A 21,829-nucleotide genomic window follows, 5' to 3' on the forward strand; every position below is an offset into this window, starting at 1 on the left:
GCTTTTATGTAACTGTATGAGTTAGGATAGGCTAAATATAACTAAGTCCTCAAAAGGTATAATGGCTCACGCAATAAAAATCTAAGTCTTGCTCATATATAGTACTTAGTAGGTGAACAGGCTGCACAGTTACTAGGGACCCAGGCTAATGGAGCATCTGCCGTCTTCAACATGAGGCTTCAAAGATTCCAAGATTGCCCCGGGGTTGACTCCATCAGTCAGGTACAAAGGAGAAGAGCCTGGAGGAGCATACACAGGAGTTTTTCATGAACAGGGCCTGAAAGTGGTAACATCTTTTTTTTTTTTTTTCTTCTCTTCTCCTTTCCTTTCCTTTCCTTTCCTTTCCTTTCCTTTCCTTTCCTTTCCTTTCCTTTCCTTTCTTCCTCTTTCTCTTTCTCCTTCTCTCCCTCTCTCCCTCTTTCTTTCTTTTCTTTTCTTTTCTTTTCTTTTCTTTTCTTTTCTTTTCTTTCTTTCTTTCTTTTTCTTTTTTTAAAGATTTTATTTATTTATTTGTCAGAGAGTGAGCGAGCACAAGAAGGGGGAGCGACAGGCAAAGGCAGAGGGAGAAGCAGATGCCCTGCTGAGCAAAGAGCCTGGTGTGGAACTCGATCCCAGGACGCTGGGATCATGACCTGAGCTGAAGGCAGACACTTAACTGACTGAGCCACCCAGGCATCCCTATCATCCACTTTCATTCATAGTCACACTGTCATAGGGCCATACCTTTCTCTGAGGGAGGCAGGGATATGTAGCCTAGCTGTGGGTCCAGGAGAAAGAGGAGAACTCTTTACTTTGAAGAGTAGCTACCTGTCTCTGCCATAGAATTGTTAGCCTGTCCACTGTAGACAGACTCTAAATAATAATGTGTGCTTGTTTCTGACATTTGGCTAACATTGGGTTGTACTTAGCATATTTGGGATATGGCTAAAGGTTCTTGTTTTACTAAAGCAGTGGTGATCTGTGTCCTCCCAGTAGTCGGGGAGGAAAGGGAACCACCATTGCAGTGCCTGTGAGCCGAGGCACTGTACTAGGTGCCTTGCATATATGATTTCATTTCTTCTTCACAGCCCCCTGAGAGGAAAAGTATTCATGTTTTTCCAGATGAAAAAATGAGTTTTGGTGACTTTCCTTAGTTTCCATAATTGGTGGAACTGATAGCTGAATTCTTTAAGATGATCAGTTAATTTATATGATTTTATCTTTTTTGGGGTTTTCTTTCAGTTTGACTTTGAAGGATCACTTTCCCCAGTCATTGCACCCAAAAAAGCAAGGCCTTCTGAGACAGGATCTGATGATGTAAGCCTTATTATTTCTTGATACTACAAATTAATTTGTGAGTACTTGTACTGGAATCTACAGAAGTGGTACTCTTACTGATTTGTGTGTATTTCTAACACCCTTTGCTTCATTTTGATACTGAATAGCGGTTATTTTGAAGGTTGGATATGTTATGTTTCCTGTGGTTATTCATATACTTTTGTCTTTAATGATCATCTAAAAATTACTGAACATAGATAATACTGCATGATTTGAGTTTGGATTTGTAGCTGTTTTACTGTTAATTAATCCTCTGGCTTAGGTTCTCAATCATATTAGATTCCATGGGTATATTCTTAAGTGATTCAAAACAATTTTTTTTAAATTGAGGTATAATTTACATGAACTAAATGCCCAGATCTGAAGTTTGCAGTTTGATCAACTTTGACAAATGAACACTCATTGTAACCCATACCCCTCTCAAAGCACAAACATTTCCATTATTCCATAAAGTTTCCATGTGCCATTTTCAATCATTCCCTTCCTTCCCTTCCTCTATTCTTGAAGCAACCACTGATTTGAATTCTATCACTATAAGTTAATTTTGCCTGTTCTAGAACTTGATGTAGATGAAATAATGTGGTACATAATCTTTGGTATAAAGGTTTCTTTGATTTAGCATGATGTTTTTGAGATTCATCCTAGGCGTGGCAGATATCAGCAGTTTGTGCCTTTTATTGCTGAGTCGTGTGAATATACCATAGTTTGTTTATACATTCTTCTGCTGATGGACACCTAGGCTGTTTCCCTTATTTGACTATTATGAATAAGGCTGCCGTCAGTATTCAGTGACAAGTATTTGTGGACATATATTTTCATTTCTTCTGGGTTAATACCTAGCAGTGAAATTGATGGGCCATTGCTGGATCCCAAACTCATTATACCTCATTACAATCTGACCAGTGCTATATGAGAGTTCCTCTTGTTCTTCATCTTGGCCAACATTTGCTGTTGTCAGTCTTTTTCATTTTAACCATTTGAGTGTATATAAAGTAGTTTCTCTTAGGTTTTAATTTGCCTTTTCCTCATGACTAATGGTGTTAAACACTTCTTTATGTTTTTATTGGCTACTTATCTTTTTGTCAAGTTTCTGCTCCAACTTTTTACGAGTTTTTAATTGGATTTTTAAAAATATTTATTGAGCTGTAGAAGTTCTTTGTATATTCTGGATATGAGTTGTGTATGTTTTGGGAATATTTTCTCTTCAGTATATGACTTAATAGTGTTTTTTGATGAACAGATTTTTAAAATTTTTCATTACTCATCAATTTTTTACTTCTATGGTTTGTTCTTTCTGTACCTGGTCCAAGAGTGTTTAAGTTAGAATAACACACTGTATTAAACCTTACAAAAACATCAGTGAATTCCAGGACCTGAAAATAGCATATCATATTCTATCAACATGATACAATAAATCAAAGTGGAAACCAGAACAGACTGAATACTTGGAAAATGGAGTACAATCAGTGTGAACATAAAATTCAGTTGATTATTAGGTTGTAATTGCCAGCCCCAGCATCTTATAAACATAGATAAATATACTAACTGGATACAGTGGACTTCTCACCTTACCAAAACACAGATCAGTGTAATGGTCAGTAAACTTGCCTATCTACACTTCCCACCTTTTATTCTGTACTTTTGGCTTCATAAGAAATCACCTAAGTTAATCTTAATTTTCTTTCTCAATCTCTATAAATAGTGGGATTCTTCTCTCAGTGTCTTTCCTAATAGGGCATGACTAAAATTTTTCAAATGGGTTTTGAAGTGGTTTGTCTTAGTGTCTATTGCTGGCATCTAGAAATTGCTTAGCTATTTTGATGTGGGTCTAATTTTTAAGCTTTGTGATTTTTTTCAACTTAATGTGAAAATAGAACTTGAATCGTTTTAATGATGACATCACAAGGAGGCATTATTTAAAAAATTAATATCTTCTTTATTTTTCTCAGGATTGGGAGTATTTACTAAATTCAGACTACCACCAGAATGTTGAGTCTCATCTTTTGAATAGATCTTTATGCTTAAGTCCTTTGGAAGTTTCACAGATGAAGGATGAGGATTTTTCACAGAATCTTATTCTGGATTCTTCTACACTTCTGTTTACTCATATACCTGCAATTTTTTTTGTTCTTCACCTTGTCTATGAGGAGCTTAAGTTGAATACTCTAATGGGAGAAGGAATTCGTTCACTTGTTGGCCTTCTTGTTCAGTTGGCAAGGTAAATATTGTTTATAGATTAGAAACTGCCAAGAGGTTCTTAGATGACTTGATCTCAGCCCTGAATGTCATACAGGAACCTTGCAAATAAATTTCTGAAATCTACCTTTTCAGAAAACCAGAGCATTTTTTATAAACCACAGAAGTGTTTGAAGGTACTGGCTATGAAAAGGCCTTGTGGGTTGTTATGGGGTTCTTAGTCTTTGTCCTAAGTTTAGTGGGAAGTCACAAAAGTGTGTTAAAGAACGGAGGTGACCTGTTCAGCTCTTCATTTTGACAAGATGACCACACTGTGGTGGGCGTTCTAGAACACCTGCTGTTTTACAGTAATTCCTAAATTCAAATAGGAGGTATAGTTAACGCAGTCGTAGTTTACATGTATGAATTGTAGGTATTGTGATCCCTGTTTTAATGATGACGAAACTTGTCTAAGTTTGTTTCTAAGAACATGAATATTGTTTGCTAGTTGAGGGTTCTTTTTGCTGTGTTTTTGTTTTCTCAATCTGTGGTTGTCCCTCTCTTTGAGGCTCTTGTAGTGTGTCCATAATAAGATTGTGTTTGGCACTGAATTCTGAAGGTCAGATTTGGGTGCTGTTTCAGCCTTTGTGACCCTTGGTAATAAAGAAAGTTGAATTTGAATTGAAATGTCAACCTCTGAGTTAAGATTATAACAAATGTTCTAATTTCTGTGATCTTCCTCGAGAATCTGAAATTCTTTTCTGAAATATGGCAATTTTAATTGATGGTCAGTTTCTTTTATGACAAATCACTACTAGCATGAAAATTCTTTTGTAATGAAATGACTTCTAAACCATAATCGTGGGTTTCTGAAATAAGTAACATTTTTATAATGTTTACATTCTTAAAGCTATTTTTTACATATGTATCTTATTTAATCTTCAAAACTTCTGCGTGAGTAAAGGAGAATTTACCTACTTTCTGGAAGAAAATATGAGGTTCATAGAGATAACTTGCTGAAGACAATAAAACAAATAATGGAAGAGAAACTAGTTTTACCCCCATAAAATTTATCTAGCAAAAAGTTTGGGTTGTGTTTGTTATTTTGGGCACTTCAAGGTCCAGAAATAGAATAAAGGGACTCTAGATTTGATGATCTTCTTTGTCATAAGTTCTTTAAATTGAAAAATTGAACCGATGAATCCTAACTCTGTGGGGGAAAATGCTTTAATACCTTTCTTGTCATTTCTTTTTTTATACGCGCTTATCGTTTTAGGGATTTAAAATTGGAACCTTATGTAGATCATTACTATAGAGATTACCCAACACTTGTCAGAACTGCTGGACAAGTGTGCACAATTGATCAAGGTAAGTGTTGAAGCTGTTAAACATTTTCTAAACTGTGAGTGATGTTTGCTTATATTTTTCTCGGTGAATAGCACTATATTTCTTACCTCTAGTGCCTAAGTCAAAGATGGTATCTTTCCATCAGGTAGATTTCAGTTTGTAGTGTTTGAGCTCTGACATACAGTACGAGATAACATTAACCTCTTCAGTGTGTGGGAAAAATTTTACCCGTCCCCAAGTGCTAAGGATGCTTTGCTCTAGAGCTGTCTAATCAGTAGCAAACAACCAAATGTTACTTAAATTAATTCATACTGAAAATTCAATTCCTTATTTAGTTGCAGTAGCCACATTTCAAGTGCTCAGAAGCCACATAGGGTAGTGGCTGCCATATTAGATAGTACAGGTACAGAACATTTCCATCACCACTCTACCACCGTAGACCTTGAGCTACAGGGACTCAAGATCGGAGCCCAGTTGTTAGAGTGGAATCCTAGGGTTCTCTTGTTTTCTCACCTTTAGGATTAGGGTACAAAATTTTGGTTAGATTCTTTATATGCCTTGAGTACAAGAATTTGCTAAATTTCCATTCAGAATGGGATACAATAGTAGTCATTTAGATTCTGCATATTATAATATAGTCAGTTATTTTCTGTGGCAGAAAACATGAAGTATTTTGGAGAAAAATGTTATTCTGATTGTTTCCAAATGGCAGATACTGATATTTTCCCTTTAGAATAAAATGGTATTGTGGGGCACCTGGGTGGCTTAGTAGATTGAGCATTCGACTCTTGATCTTGGCTCAGGTCCTCATCTCACGGTTGTGAGTTCAAGCCCCATGTTGGGCTCCATGCTTGTCGTGGAACCTACTTTAAAAAAAAAAAAGTAAACGGTATTATCTTAATGTATTCTTGTGTCTTTATAAATGTTTATCTAATTCTAAAGGTCAAACAGGATTTATGCATCATCCATCATTTTTTACTTCTGAGCCACCAAGTATTTATCAGTGGGTGAGTTCTTGTCTGAAGGGTGAAGGAATGCCACCCTATCCTTACCTTCCTGGAATATGCGAAAGAAGCAGACTGGTAGTCTTGGTATGTATTGCCTACCTTGTTTATTTTTTTCTTTTTAGACTTAATTTTTAAAATTATACCAAAAAATTTACTTTTTTTCATTTTGTGTACATTTCTGTGAATTTCAACAAATGTATAGGTTCATGTAATTACCACCATAATTAGGCCACAGAGCAGTTCCATCACCCCCAAAACTTCCCACAAGCTTTCATGATTCATCCAAGTTGTTGCCTGTGTCATCAGTTTGTTGCATTTAATTGCTGAGCGCTAGTCCTTCGTGGGATGTTTCTCAGTGGTTACCCATTCATCTGTTGAAGATATTTGGGTTGTTCCCAGTTTTTAGCAGTTATGACTATAGCTCCTATAAACATTCATGCCTGGGTTTTTGTGTGAATGTAAATTTTTATTTCCCAAGGGTAGATACCCAGATGTGGGATTGATGGTTATAAGGGTAAGTATTTTTCAGAGCAGCCATACCATTTTACATTCTCACCATCAATTGTGAGAGTTCCAGTTTCTCTACATCCTTGTCAGTGTTTGGTATGGTCATGATTTTTAATTCTTGCTATTTCTGATAGATGTGTCGTAGTATCTCATTGTGGTTTTAATTTGCATTTCCTTAATGGCGTATGATGTTTAGAGAGTTCTAGATAGGAGGTTTTGTCAGCTATGTGGATTGTAAATATTTTCTTCTGGTTTGTAGCTGTCATGTCTGATCATTTTCTTAATGTTTCTTTTAGCAGAGCAAAAATGTTTAATTTTATTGAAGCCAGTTTATCCAGTTTTTCTTTTGTGGATAGTGCTTTTGGTGTCTAAGAATTCATTGTTTAGCTTTAGGGCACAGTTACTGTCTCCTGTGTTTTTTTTGCAGAAGTTTATAGTTTTATGCCTTATACTTAGATCTATAATCCATTCTGATAATTTTTTTTAAAATAAGATATAAGGTTTAAGTTAAGGTTATTCCATTTGGGTGTCCAATTCTTTTAATCCCATTTGTTGAGAAGACTCTCCTTTCTCTGTTGCTTTTGTACTTTTGTCAAAAATTAATTGGCCACACTTTTGTGGATCTATTTCTGGGCTTTCTACTGTAGTCCATTGATCTGTGTTGCTGTCCACACTGCGTTCATTACTGTAGCTGTATAGCGAGTCTTAAAAATTGGTTAGTGTGACAATTCCTTTTGTTACTCTTCTTTTTCAGGATTGTTTAGCTGTTTTAGTTCCTTTGCCTTTTCATTTAAATTTTACAATCAGCATGTCAGTAGCTACAAAAAAATCCTACTTGAGTTTTTTCTCCAAAGAAACACATCTTTACTTACTTTAAAAAATTAGTTCACTTTGAATAGTTAATACATATCCAGGGTCAAACCTTCAATAGAACCAAAGGACTTTGGTAAAGGTGTGTTCTTTCATGCTCCTGTTCCTTAGTCCCTTCTCCCAGGAGCAGCTGGCTTACAGGTCCTTTGTGTACCTTTCCAGAGATGGGGCCTTCCTGGGCTTACAGGAGAACCCCATGCTTTTGTCTCCTCCACAGGTTATCACTGGTTGTCAATGTCTTTATACCCCACATGTCTTTTCCTTAAAATGCATACTGCTCTGCTTCATGTTGAGAGAGGCTTCAGAGTTCCCTGTGGCTCTGAAACAGACATGTAAAATAGTGGTTCTGCTTTTTTTAAAAAATGGTGGTAAAATCTACATAATGTGATATTTATTATTTTAACTGTTCTTAAGTGTACATTTAATTCAGTGGCATTAAATACATTCACAGAATATTAAGAGCAGGTTAATCCCAGAACTTTCACATCCCTTGATGGTTGTGTCGAAACATTTAAGCGAAACCACTGAATATATTGGTCCTGTCCGACTCTGCTGAATGGGGGGTAGACCTGGTATAGTCTCTAGCCACAAAGAGGAGCCAGAGAAATACGAATATACCAAGTCGGTCAGCCTCCAGCTTAAATTATGTTAGTCAACTTACAGGTATTCATATTATGACTTTTTTTTTTGTTAGATATGTTGTTAGGTTCAGGAATATATCATTTGCAATGCTTGTATTGGTTTAGAATATAGGATTTTTAAGATTGTCCAGCATTGTAGTAAACTTTTAATAGAATTGTGCTACTTTCTTTCAGGAAAAAAAAAAAGCTACTTGCAGGTGCAGCTCTTGGTGGTAGTAGCAAGTAGCAAATATTCAGATGAGAACTTTGAAGGCCAAAGTGGAGAACGGTTTGGGTTAGGGTTAACTTAACAGAAACAATCCAGGTTTCCATCAGTTGATGAATAGAGAAAGTTTGGTAAATCTGCGTAGTGGACTGCTACTCAGAAATAAAACAAAGCACTGATGCGTGCAGTAATGTGAATGAATCTCAGAGGAATACTAAGTTAAAGAAGTAGGACACAGAAGATTACATATTCTAAGATTCCATTTATGCGACATTGTAGAATAGGCAAAACTATAGGGAAAGAAGACAGGTGAATTGTTTCTGGTGTAGGAGGAGTGGGCTGTCTACAGAGGGTATAGGAGAGGTTTTTTGGTGTGATGGAAGTGTTCGATATCGTGACTGTAGTAGTGGTTATATTATTGTATAATGTTTGTCAATACTCACAGCTGTACACCTAAAATGGGTGAATTTTCCTGTATGTAATTATACCTCATTCGTTTAAAAAATAATGTTAATTTTCTCCTTATGCAGAGTATTGCACTCTACATACTTGGTAATGAGAGCTCTGTTTCCGAGGAATCCTCACAGTATTTATCCAGAATAACTATAGGTAAGTCAGTGTAGTGTTAGGCTTCCCAAAATGAATTATTTTTTTCCAAAACAAATTTTTATAAATTCTGATATCAGAGTTGAAATTAAAAAATGAAAAATTTCCTAAGTGTTTGCTTTAGAGGCCACTTCTGGCTTCATTTTAGAGGTGACCTTTTTTACTGTTCTAGTCTGCAGTCCACAGCTGATTTTCAGAGACCAGGAGTAGTTCAAATTTAACAATTTTTTTGTTTCTCTAGTGTATGTAAAGAGGACTATTTTAGCCTCAGGGAAATTATTAGTTTCCAGCCTGCCAAAGGATTGCTTATTTTGTTATTTTTTAGGAGTTATTTGTTACTGAATTTTTATTTCCAAAGGTCTTCTATGTGTTATATGCTTTTTAATGAGGATGACTATCAAAATAAAATTTCACTGTGTTGCCTTTTAGCCCCCCAAAAGTCACAAGCAGAACAAGAAGAAAACAGGTGACTTTTATTCAGATTGTGCTTGTATATTAGAAATATAAAGCACTATTGTGTTTTACTGTTGAATAACTTCATGTTTCATTCCCTTACAGGTTTAGTTTTAAGCATTCTACATCAGTTTCTAGTCTAGCTGAACGATTAGTTGTCTGGATGACTAATGTAGGTAAGGTAGTCCTTGTTACTTTTTACATGTCTTTGAGATGCTGGTGCCTGCTTTCGCCCAGACACCACCTTCCTCAGTAGGCCCAGTTCTAGAACTGGGAGGCAGGACAGGGGCTCTCACTCTGTGAAAGGGTCCTGCAGGACCAAGATTGTGGCCCGTTAAGCCACACTTCCCTGACCTTGTCACAGCTTCCATAGCATAATCCTGCTATACTAGCTTTTTACCTCTCATTGGGTAAGAAATGTTTATTTACTATTCACCTTAGGCCAGTCAAAGCTGTGACTCTGCAGACTGGCCTCAGAATGGAGGACCTTAGTCATTACACATTCACACTTGAAGCTTTTGTACTACTCACATATCAGAAGGGAGTATTTCTGGTAAAATCTAAAAGTAATTATACAGACATTTCAGGGTATGCTTTTGAAGAATATAGGCTAGTGATGGAGGCTCCAAGATGAGGATACAGTTGGGAGGAAGAGATGGGAAGAAAGGAGTTCCCTATTCCCTTTTCCCAAAGCTGGTGCTCTTAGGCTTTAAACGGAGTAAAATACTAAAGACATTTTTTTTGAAAATGAAGAGCTAAAAAAACCTTTAAGTTATGGATATGAAGATATAAAAAAATGGCAGTGTTGGGGCGCCTGGGTAGCGCAGTCGTTAGGCATCTGCCTTCGGCTCAGGGCGTGATCCCAGCATTCTGGGATTGAGCCCCACATCAGGCTTCTCCGCTAGGAGCCTGCTTCTTCCTCTCCCACTCCCCCTGCTTGTGTTCCCTCTCTCGCTGGCTGTCTCTCTCTGTCAAATAAATAAATAAAATCTTTAAAAAAAAAAAGTGGCAGTGTTATGGACTATGTTATAATGTAGTGATGTAATGAATATTACAGGATATCTAAATTCTTAAAGAGTATTTTAAATGTCTTCGTTTTTTTCTCTTTTCTTATATGCTTCCTTGAAAATTACAATAATTGTCCTATAGAACTACAGATAGGATACCTGTCCTGAAAACTATTAGGTGAATTAGTTCTATTTGTATGTTATATAATATTTAATAAGTGTTAGTCTCATAAGGAAACATTTTTACCTCAATAATTGATCAACTTTCATTATTAATAAATAACATAATATAAAATTTAGAAAATCATCATAAGAAAAATAAATTTTACCTGAGGATTTGAAAAATTTTAAATATGTAGTGTGGTAAAATACAAAAGAATGTATAAAATGTATAGAGAATAATAATAAGGTGAATATTGTTGTCTACTGGTCACCTACCATTATAAATAGAACATCGCTAGTGTATTAGAAGGCCCTGCATCTCTGCTCCACGTGATAATCTTCCTCTCACACACTCTCCTGGTAACCACGGCCCTACCTAAATTTTGTACTACCTCATTTTTTCCGTAGTTTTATCATCTTTATATATTGGTTGGTATTGTATGTCTTTGAACTTCATATAAATGAACGTAGATATAAATTATTTTTTTCACTCCATCCATGTTGACACGTGTAGCAGTAGGTCATTCATTTTCACTGCTACATACTCCATTGTTTGACCACAGCACCATTTATTTATCCATTCTATTGATGATAGCAGTTAGGCTGTTTCTTCCCTTCCCTCTTTTTGTCATAGTGAATAGTGTTGCTACTGGGTATTTTAGTAGCTGTGTCCTGGTGTACTTGTGTACAAGTTTCTGTATGGCTGTTAATGCACCATAGAGGTGGACCTATCTGTACCTGCCACGTGTTTTCCAAAGTGATTGTACCAGCTGTGGGTGGGACTTACTGCTGCTCTACATAGTTGCCAACACTAGCTGTTGATTTACTTTAATATTTGTCAAGTGAGTGGGAAATTATAATTTTGGTGATTTTAATATGAACTTTCCTGATCACTTTTCATATGTTTATTGCCCATTTGTGTTTCCTCTTTGGGAAAGTCTTTTTGTCCTTCCGTTCTTTTATTATTTTTTTTAAAAGATTTTATTTATTTATTTGACAGAGTGAGTGAGAGAGCAGAAGCAGGGGGAGGGAGGGGTGGAGGGAGAGGAAAAAACAGGCTCCCTGCTGAGCCTGATGCAGAGCTGAGCTGAAGGCAGATGCTTAGCTGACTGAGCCACCCAGGTGTCCCGTTTTTAGTTCTTTTAAAGAGAACTTTTATACTAATCCTTGATGTCAAGACACTAGTCTGGTAGTAAGATGAATAAAATTGATTTCTTTTTTGTCAGGATAGATGATGATTAACTTGAGTCAGAGGATAATTGGGACAGTGACAGGTCTAAATGAAAAATTTTCTCCCTTCCTTTCATCACAAGGTTTCACTTTAAGAGACTTGGAAACTCTTCCCTTTGGAATTGCCCTTCCCATCAGAGATGCAATTTACCACTGTCGCGAGCAGCCTGCTTCAGACTGGCCAGAAGCTGTCTGTCTCCTGATCGGACGTCAGGATCTTTCCAAGCAGGCCTGTGAAGGAAACTTACCCAAAGGGAAATCTGTGAGTGTCAGCATAGAAAGTTCGAAGTTCAGATTTAGTCTCAAAATCAAAGTAGAAATGTTCTTCATTTTTCTTTTAAGTCTTTCTACAAGTGTATATATCGGTTTGTCTTTTATATTGTATGCCATATGGAGTTTGTAATTCAGCAGATTTTATTTATAAATTGAACATGGGAACATTTTGTGAAGGCTCTTTCTTGCCTAGACCTTTCCTTTGAGTCAGGACAAGTGCTGAGTCAGTAGATCCACTACCATGACTCTTTCTCTACTTGTACTATATTGGTAATTAAATATATCCTCAATTTGAATATGTAACTATTTTCTCTTTCATACTTTTTTGATGTGTTGAATTTCTTGAATTTAACCTTTTAAATAGGTGTAAATATATCTGTTTAATCACATAAAACTGAAGCTCCAGGAAAGGATTTTTTAGGAGCTGGGATGGGGGACACTAAAGTTGTTTAGAAGATGTCTTAGGTTATTCCTCCTGAAATTCTGTTCTTTGTCAGTCTCCTCTGCTTTTATAAAGAATGGGTTCTGAGAAGCCTACAAATAGAAAATGAAATACATCATTACTCTTCAATTATCTCTTTTAAAATCAGCTTCTTTTAAGACTTAAAAATGGAATTTCAACTACTTTTTCTAGAACTCTATTTAACTTAAAAAGATATAAATGGTAGCACTACATTACCTTGAGGATCATAGAGATTCAGGGATGATTTTCCTACTCTTGGTGTGACTCTCGTACTTTGGGGTTTTTTTTGGTTTTGTTTTTGTTTTTAGAGTGAGTGGGGTGAAGGGGCAGAGAGGGAGAGAGAGAATCCTAAGCAGGCTTTTCGCAGCATGAAGCCCGATATGGGGCTCAGTCTCATTACCCTGAGATCATGACCTGAGCCGAAATCAAGAATTGTACGCCCAACCAACTGAGCCACCTAGAAGCCCTGTTTGTATTTTGTTTATATCCCCAGGAGAACAGCACAAATTTGCCTCATCTTGTATTAGCTTTTGAACCAACACATATTAATCAAAGTATTGTAACTATTTATAATTCACATTAGGTCTTAGGCTATTAATGCTTCTTCAGAGCTTCAGAGTCTGTATCAAAATTTAATTCCTAACATCAGAGTTGCCTACTGTCTCTATGAGAAAAGCAGTTTCCGTGGGATCCCATCTCTGGCAGGTTGGCCCAGCATATCTCTCTTATAATCTGCACTCATATAATAGCTCTTAGTTGAATTAGTGTTTGTCCTACTTTAAACAGAAAACCTTTTTTTTTCTAATATGATTATTCTTTCCTTTACCAAGATAAGTTTTAGCTTTTATACCTCATTTGTTACTGTGAGTGAGAGCAGTTTAACATCATTATCACTAAAACCAAATGGTATTAATAATCTTTGATCTATTTAGATGTCATTTTAAGTAATTCTATCTAAATTCAGTTCAGTTATCTGAGGTTACATTTTATATTATTTGAGGCTACCTTTTATGACTCATTGAATTTCAATTTATCAGCTATTTGGATCTATACTTTATAGCTAAGTCTCCCAGTAGAATAGTTTCTTTTAAACTTAGATATTCCAGGGCGCCTGGGTGGCTCAATTGGTTAAGCGACTGCCTTTGGCTCAGATCACGATCCTGGAGTCGCAGGATCGAGTCCCGCATTGGGCTAACTGCTCAGCGGGAAGTCTGCTTTCTCCCTCTGACCCTCCCCCCTCTCATGTTCTCTCTCTCTCAAATAAATAAATGAGTAAAATCTTAAAAAAAAAAAAGATTAGGTATTCCATAGGAACCATAATGAATATTAATGAACTAAGTTAGAGGGATCAGTTAGTCATATCTGCTATAATTTTTTTTAGGCTAATGTTGCTTCTATGTTAAATGTTGCAAAACTTTAGCATTTTAACTAGGAGTTAGTCTTTTGTTAAAGGAGTATAAAGTTCTTCAGAGAAAATGAGATTTTATGCTATTGAATTATTTGGATGGGAAGGCTCATATGAAAACACATGCTGAGTTTCTGAGGACAGAATGATAATCAAGGGATTAACCTTTTTCATTTGTTTTGCTGCAGCCACTTTCTGATTAAGACATTTTTGTTTAGGACATTCTTATTTTGAAAAAAGGTGAAAATCAATAATGATCCATTTAAAGTACTAAAGTAAAATATGTTCAACTTCCTCTAGCCCTTGGTATATATCCTTCCAGTTGTTTCTTCTGCTTATATTAATTGAAGATAATATTTATGTTTGTGTGGGTTCTTTAGTAATAGTGAGTGGATTTCATATTCCACTTGCAGTAATTTGTTTTCTTTTTAAGATATTTAGGATATAGTTAGATTTTTTTAAATTTATTTAGAATGCTTCGGTGGAATCAGCTTCCTGACTGTTGTCCTAAATTTAATGTTTTTCCCTTGGCTCAATAAACAGTTTTCCCAAGTGAGCAATAAATTGTACTTTTAAAAAAGACTTCTAGATGAGAGTCCTAGTATACACTGGGAACCCAAACCAGCCTTGCTTCGGAATACATATTTTCTCTGTACGATAGTCACGGTACATTATCCCGTATATCCTTGTGTTCAGTAAGTGCATGGTGTTTGGTTTTTAAATTATTATTACAACCAAGTCTGTTACTCAGGTGCTCTCATCAGATGTTCCTTCAGGAACAGAAACTGAGGAGGAAGATGATGGCATGAATGACATGAATCAGGAGGTTATGTCGTTAATATGGAGTGAAGATTTAAGAGTGCAGGACGTGCGAAGGCTTCTTCAAAGTGCGCATCCCGTCCGTGTCAATGTAGTACAGTACCCAGAACTCAGTGATCACGAGTTCATTGAGGAAAAAGAAAACAGGTAAAGGAGGCATGTTGTTATCTGTTGTCAGTGTTTCTTAACACTGAAAACCCTAAAAAGACATTTCAGAGTTAGAAGTACCATGTATTTTAAGTTTTTATCCATCCTTGGTAAGCCATACATTTTTTCAAAATATTTTGTCATTTGATAACACAAGAGTGTCTGATGACATAAGTAACCCTCCTCCTCTCAAAATACAGCTGTGTGCTATTTAGAAAGTCCATTTTGCTTAGTTACTGTAAGAATTTACAAACAAAGCAAAACTCTGAACTCCTTTTTCTGTATCTTGATGAGGAAAAAAATATGTGTGTGTGAATATGTGTATATATATATGTATATGTATGTGTGTATATATATATGTATATGTATGTATATAAGTTTTAATGTAGCTTAAACTTATACCACTATTTTTTTTCTGATATGATAGGTAATACTCTATAAATCTTCTCTACTGCCATTCTCTAACATATATTATATCCCATGATAATTGTAATACTCAGTAGTAACCATCCTGTGATATTCCAGAGCCTTGGGACAATTCAACTTATATTTGAAAATTCTCTCCTGTCCTGTTACCTGCTGTGTCTCTGTTACCTGTCATTTTCCACCACTGTTTTCTGGTTCTTTTTGCATTGCTTACAGTCGTCCTGCTTTATGGAGAAGGATCATCCTATACCGAGCCACAGGGTGCTGAAGATCTGAGTTAGTCCTAATCTGCCTCTCATTGTTTGCTCTCCATGTGTACCTAGGTATTAGTCACCTATAACTGAGGAGTCTGAGGGACAGAGAAGTTGTGTGAAAACATAGTGGCTGGTGTGGGCTCTGGATGCGTTGGGTGTCTTTGGATGAATGATTTAACTTCTTGCTGCCTCAGTTGTTTCAACTATAAGAATAGGCATAATTGTAGCATTCATACCTCACAGGGTTGCTCTTTGTGTAGAGTGAGTTATATCTATATAGTGCTTAGAACACTACCCAGTACGTAGTAAAGCTCAGTGCAATTAGCCATGATTATTAACTGAGTTCATTGATTCTATGAGGCTAGTTTTTTTTTTTTACCTTTACAATCAGTTATATCTCAGATAGAAGGGATTATAGTATTTTGTTTTCATTATTACAGTTTTGTGGATTATGTTTAAGGTTTCTGCTAAAAAGTTCTATGGGATATGGCCTTGAGCTTTTTGGATTCTAAATTAACATGGGGCACTGTTCCTAAAGAATCTTGAAACAGCAGATTTTTCTCACCAAAAAAACTAGAAAAGTAGCTGTATGTGTGTACAGTTAGGGAGAAAAACATACTTATGAATAGCTTTGTCTGCAAAGAAAATGTTAACCTCTGATGGGGTATTTCTGTAAGCTAACACAGATATCGCAGCAAAAGATAGAACTTTTGTTAAGTGTTTCCTGGTTATAAATGCCCCTACTTCCACAATTTCTTTTTGATTTTGCTTTAAGGGGCTATATGGAATGTAATTTAACATAGAAACAAGTAAGTGTGGTGTATTAGTTTCCAAATATAGCCCACTGAAACCATTTTAACTCTGAATGTAACTAATTTATAGTGCTATTAATCCTATAAGTCTTAGCAATCATGTAAGTGAAACTAATTCTTTTTTTTCCTGGAGACACCATAAAATCCACTGACCTCTAATATAGGGACTTTCTGTCCTTTCTGTGTACAGGCCACAGAAGTGGCACTTTTCTTTTTTTTTTTTTTGAAGATTTTATTTATTAGAAAGAGAGCATGAGAGAGAGAGATGATGAGCAGTGGGGCGGGGTAGAGGAAGAAGCAGACTCCGGCTGAGCAGGGAGCCCAGTGCAGGACTTGATCCCAGGAGCCTGCCAAAGGCGATGCTTAACTGACTGAGCCACCCAGGCGCCTGCAGAGGTGGCACTTCTGAGGCTGTGTTGGCAAAAAGGATGGGAGGAGGATCCCAGATGTACTGAGGGCAGCTAGACTGAAAATAACAAAATAAGGAAACCCAAAACATATTTTCCTTTGAGCAGGTTAGCATCAGAATGGCATTTTGGGTTTCTCTTTTTGGTTGCTGAGGGAGAGTTGGCTTGGTTTATAGACCACCTGGTTTTCACTCAAAGCAAACATGAAACAAAAGAACTGTATCTCTCCCTTAGAGTTTCTAAGGGGAACAAGAATATTAAAATGAGAATAACCATATTTGAATGACTCATCCACATCTTTGTGTGGATTTACCCTGATTTGATTTCCTCTTACGTAGCAGTTTTTCTTTTGGGATCCCTAACTACAGATTACATTCCAGTTTGGTTTTTTTTTTGCTTAAAAGTTTTTCACATGTTGGTTTTGATTTTAATTATAGATTGCTCCAGTTGTGTCAGCGAACTATGGCCCTTCCAGTAGGACGAGGAATGTTTACATTGTTTTCGTACCATCCTGTTCCAACGGAACCACTGCCTATTCCCAAATTGAATTTGACTGGTATGTTAAATTCTGGGCTCAATGAGGAAGGAAAATGATTAAGTATGTTTTTAGTGGAGTTACTGAATTATTTTAGTTAAAACTAAAGAAATGCTCTTTCTATCCCCACTGATTTCAAATATCAACCACTCAAGTGGTTGTCAGAGCTCAAATAGCAAATCTTACTAAACATTGTGGGATTAGCATGCAGCCCATTACTAAATTTTGCTCTTAATGAGACCGTTTCATGATATAAAAAGGTACTTGGGAAAGTTTAGGAAGATACTATTGATGATGGTGAGGTTACTGAACTTTAAATAATCTTAAAGTATAATATGTAAAAACATTGTATCTTAATGTGTGTTATCTTACTATGAATATATGATCCTTGTACAAAAACACAAAAATATACTAAGCAAAAATAAAAAATCCTCACATGTAGTATAGTAGTCCCACTTGCTAGAGTGTTAACATTTCGGTATATATGGTTCCCAATTTTGTTTTTCTGGTTAATAATTTTATATATTTTTAATTCTCAGAAAACATAACTGTGTTTTAGGAATTGTTTTCATATTTACTGTAGAGTGAGCATCCTTCCATATCTAGCATACATAGGTATACAATTATATTATGCACATATGTAGGTAGGTGAGTATTGTATACAGACATTTTTAATCAACAACTTCATTTTTATTTGCTCCAGAGTATTTTATTGATAGAATATAGTTTATGTAAACAACCTGATTTTGTTGGAAATTATCATTTTTTTGCTATTATAAACATGCTGTCAGGGTATAGTCATTTATTTATGTTGATTGCTTTAGAAGTAGAACTCCCAGGACAGCAAGGCTTTGATGTAACGTATTGTCGAATTACCTTTCAGATTGGTTTTGTGAATTTTAATTTCCACAAGATATTTGTGTGTTCGTTTCCTAATATTTTTGATTACAGTGGGTTTTATAGTACATGTTCACCTGATAGTGGTTTGAATATGTTCTAAAGGTGACAGTTGTATACATTTGAAATTATCATTGAAAATTCCTGAAGTATAGTATGTGTGGTTTTATGAGACCTGTACGAAATGTATTTATCATACACACAGTATGATAAATGTATAATAATATATACCAATATAATTCTACAGTGTTTTAAGGTGCATATTTAAAAAAAATCCGGGTCCCATTCAGATACGTGGAGAGCTTTTACTTTGAGTAACATATGGAAGATGAGATCAGCTGAATGAAGAGCACTTTTTCATCTCCAATATTATACCTATTCTGGAGCCCTGATCTTACTTAGAGACATAGCAAGCAGAGTTACCTTCAATATTTGAATTGTTCTTTCTCTTAGTGTTGGAGCAGTATGGCAAAATCTGAATAATTATAAATCTTCCTGGAGTGCGGGGTATATAGGTGTTCATTCTGTTAGTCTTCCAACGTTTGAAGTTTTCATATAAAGAATTTGAGTTAAAAAGAAAAGACTCTCATGTAAACTGGCAAATGTTAAAATGTATTAAATCTGGGCAGTGATGCTTGGGTGGGTGTTAAAAAAATAAATACATGAATCATCTTTTTTTTTTCTGAATACATTCAGTTAAATTTGCATATTCAGAATGTGTTTTTGACATTAGTCCAAACTTTTATTCTTTTAGCCATTCTGGTAAGCCCCCCCCAAATTATTATCTTATTTTAATAATTAATTTAGGAAAAGATACTTTCTTAAAATAGCTTCTTAACTCACACTGTTACTTTCTTAAAGTAACTCCTTAACTCACACTGGTATAAATACTTTTGTATGTTGTTATTCTTACTGAAAAAAATTTGCTTTACCCTTTGCCTGTCATTTTCTCTTGTGTGTAAATACTCTGTCTTATGCATATGATGAATTGTTTTAGAAAGTTCATTTGTTTTTTCATTTTTAATCTCTCTGCCTTTTGAGAAGGTAAAAGTATACCTCATGAACTTGTCACCCAGTGTGGCACTGTCATACACCAGTATTGAGTTAGCTCTTAGGTACACAAAGCAAATGGCAAAAACAAATGTATTTTACTTTGTGTGTATGTATGAGTATACACACTCCAATTAAGACATTGTGCATCTATCTGAAATTTATTTTACATAACTTCAGAATTCCTTTAAAACCATATTTTCAAACTTGTAGTGAGCTATATAATTTTATGCAGTATTTAGAATACTTATTTTAAATATTCATCCATGACCTGACCTAATTAGTACAGAACATTAAAGATATAAAAAGAATTCAGGATTTGACTGTACACAGTGGAGATCCAAAAGAGAACCAAGAGAACTCAAGGAAAGGAATTCAGAGAGAGCGTAGCTTCATGAACATTTCATTTACAGTGCTCTTACATAAGTTGACCATAAAATTTAATTAAGCAAATACTCTTTATGGTTCACTGGGTAACTCAGGTCTATAAAATGCTGCTTTTTATAGTACTATCTGAATGTAATTCGGCATTTTTAACAATGGCCTATAATTAGATACTTATATAGAGAGACAAACATATATAGTAAGAGAGCAAATTTATAAAAGTCCTTGTCTCTTTTTACGATATATTTTCTTTAATGTTCAGGGAAAAATATAGGATGACATATTTGAAATTAACATCAGTGTCATCAATCACAGGTTGAAATTTATTATTCGTATAGTTTGTGATGTTAGTCTTCGTTTTATTTTTTAATTAGCTTACTTCTGTTTGACAGATTTTGAAGTAGTGGGTATCCTAATCAGATCTGTATAAATTTAAATTGGTATTAGTTATCATAGCCGCATGTATTTTAGCAAAAAGGATAATGGAGTTATCTTTTTATTTGAGTATAGTTGACATACAATGGTAGATTATTTTCAGCTATACAGCATTGTGATTTAGTAACTGTATGTTATGCCCACCACAAGTGTAGCTACCATCTGTCACCATGCAATGTTTTTATAATACCATCGACTGTAGTCCCAATGCTGTATCTTTTATTTCCATGGCTTGTTTGTTCCATAACTGGAAGCCTGTATCTCCTACTGTCCTTCACTCATTTTGCCCATCACCCTACTGTCCTCCTCTCCAGTGATCATCAGTTTATTCTCGTATTTATAGGCTTGATTCTACTCTGTTATTTCTTTTGTTTTTTAGATTCCACATATAAGTGAGATCATATGGTATTTTTCTTTCTCCGTCTGAGTTATTTCACTTAGCATAATACCCTCTAGCTTCATCCAATGTTGCAAAAGCAGGATCACATCACTTTTAATGGCTGAGTAATATTCCTCTGTGTGTGTGCGTGTGTCTGTCTGTGTGTGTACTCTACGTCTTCTTTATTCATTCATCTGTTGATGGATGTTTGGGCTGCTTTTGAATCGTGGCTATTGTAAATAATGCTATAATAAGCTTAGAGTGAATGTATCTTTTCAAATTAATGCTTTTGTTTTGGGGGGGGTAAATACCCAGTAGTGGAATTATTGGATCAAATGGTATTTCTGTTTTTAAGTTTTTGAGGAGCCTCAAAATACTGTTTTCTACAGTGGCTGTACCAACTTACATTCTCACCAGTAGTGTGTGAGGGTTCCTTTTTTTTTTCCACACCGTCACTAACATTAGTTAATTCTTTTGTTTTTGATTCTAGCCATTCTGACAGGTGTGATATTTCATTGTGGTTTTGATTTACATTTCCCTGATGGTTAGCAATGTTGAGCATCTTCTCATATCTGTTAGCCATCTGTAGGTCTTTGGAAAAATGTTTGTTCAGGTCCTCTGCCCATTTTTAATTAGATTTTTTTTTTTTTGATGTTGAGTTGTATAAGTTCTTTATATATTTTGGATATTAACTCCTTATCGGATATATGATTTTCACATGTTTTCTCCCATTCAGTAGGTTTCCTTTTTGTTTTGTTGATGGTTTCCTTTGTTGTGCAAAAGCATTTTATTTTGATGTAGTCCCAATAGTTTATTTTTGCTTGTTTCCCTTGCTTAAGGAGACATATCTAGAAAAATGCTGCTTTGGCCTACGTTGACGAAATTACTGCCTGTGTTCTCTTCTAGGAGTTTTTTGGTTTCAGTTCTCACATGTAGGTCTTTAATTCATTTGGAGTTTATTTTTGTATATGGTGTAAGAAAGTGGTCCAGTTTCAGATGATGAATTACTTTAAAGAGGGTTTTTCCACCTTGCATCAAATTTGACGTACATGTTAAAGTTTAAGTACTCATAATAACCTAATGTCATTCCAGGTATTATGGGGTTAAGGGTTTTGAATGTAGAAAAGGTAATTCGTGTTCTCAAAAATCTAAATTGAGCAATTTTTGGTTTATGAATTATTCTCTCAATTTTAAATTCGTTTACCTGATTAGGACGGGCCCCTCCTCGGAACACAACAGTAGACCTTAACAGTGGGAACATCGATGTGCCTCCCAACATGACAAGCTGGGCCAGCTTCCACAATGGTGTGGCTGCTGGCCTGAAGATAGCCCCTGCCTCCCAGATCGACTCAGCTTGGATTGTTTACAATAAGCCCAAGCATGCCGAGTTAGCCAATGAATATGCTGGCTTTCTCATGGCCCTGGGTCTGAATGGGCACCTTACCAAGCTGGCCACTCTCAATATCCATGACTACTTGACCAAGGTGAGACTCCCAGCTTCTGCAGTGTGCCTCATCCAGGCCACTGCAGTAGCTCCTGATTGTTCTATTTGCTCTTCCTTCTTCATTCTTGTACCTCTCAATCCATTCTTCCCATAGCAGGCAGAGTGTAAATTA

The 21,829-nt window shown here is 35.7% G+C and overlaps 1 protein-coding gene across 8 annotated transcripts in view; it reads left to right on the plus strand.

The window, feature by feature from the left end:
- Nucleotides 1–21,829, plus strand: part of ANAPC1 (anaphase promoting complex subunit 1) — a 91,420-nt gene that overhangs the window by 30,970 nt on the left and 38,621 nt on the right. For all 8 annotated transcript variants that reach the window (XM_034659532.1, XM_034659534.1, XM_034659535.1 and 5 more), the window contains 11 exons: nt 1,222–1,296; nt 3,267–3,535; nt 4,769–4,860; nt 5,782–5,930; nt 8,600–8,678; nt 9,105–9,141; nt 9,234–9,304; nt 11,611–11,789; nt 14,420–14,634; nt 16,971–17,089; nt 21,426–21,697. In XM_034659532.1, coding sequence (XP_034515423.1) covers nt 1,222–1,296; nt 3,267–3,535; nt 4,769–4,860; nt 5,782–5,930; nt 8,600–8,678; nt 9,105–9,141; nt 9,234–9,304; nt 11,611–11,789; nt 14,420–14,634; nt 16,971–17,089; nt 21,426–21,697 — 1,557 coding nt within the window. The remainder of the gene's footprint in view (nt 1–1,221; nt 1,297–3,266; nt 3,536–4,768; nt 4,861–5,781; nt 5,931–8,599; nt 8,679–9,104; nt 9,142–9,233; nt 9,305–11,610; nt 11,790–14,419; nt 14,635–16,970; nt 17,090–21,425; nt 21,698–21,829) is intronic.

This window comes from Ailuropoda melanoleuca, chromosome 4 (genome assembly GCF_002007445.2).
Source record: "Ailuropoda melanoleuca isolate Jingjing chromosome 4, ASM200744v2, whole genome shotgun sequence".
Classification (NCBI taxonomy): Eukaryota; Metazoa; Chordata; class Mammalia; order Carnivora; family Ursidae; genus Ailuropoda; species Ailuropoda melanoleuca.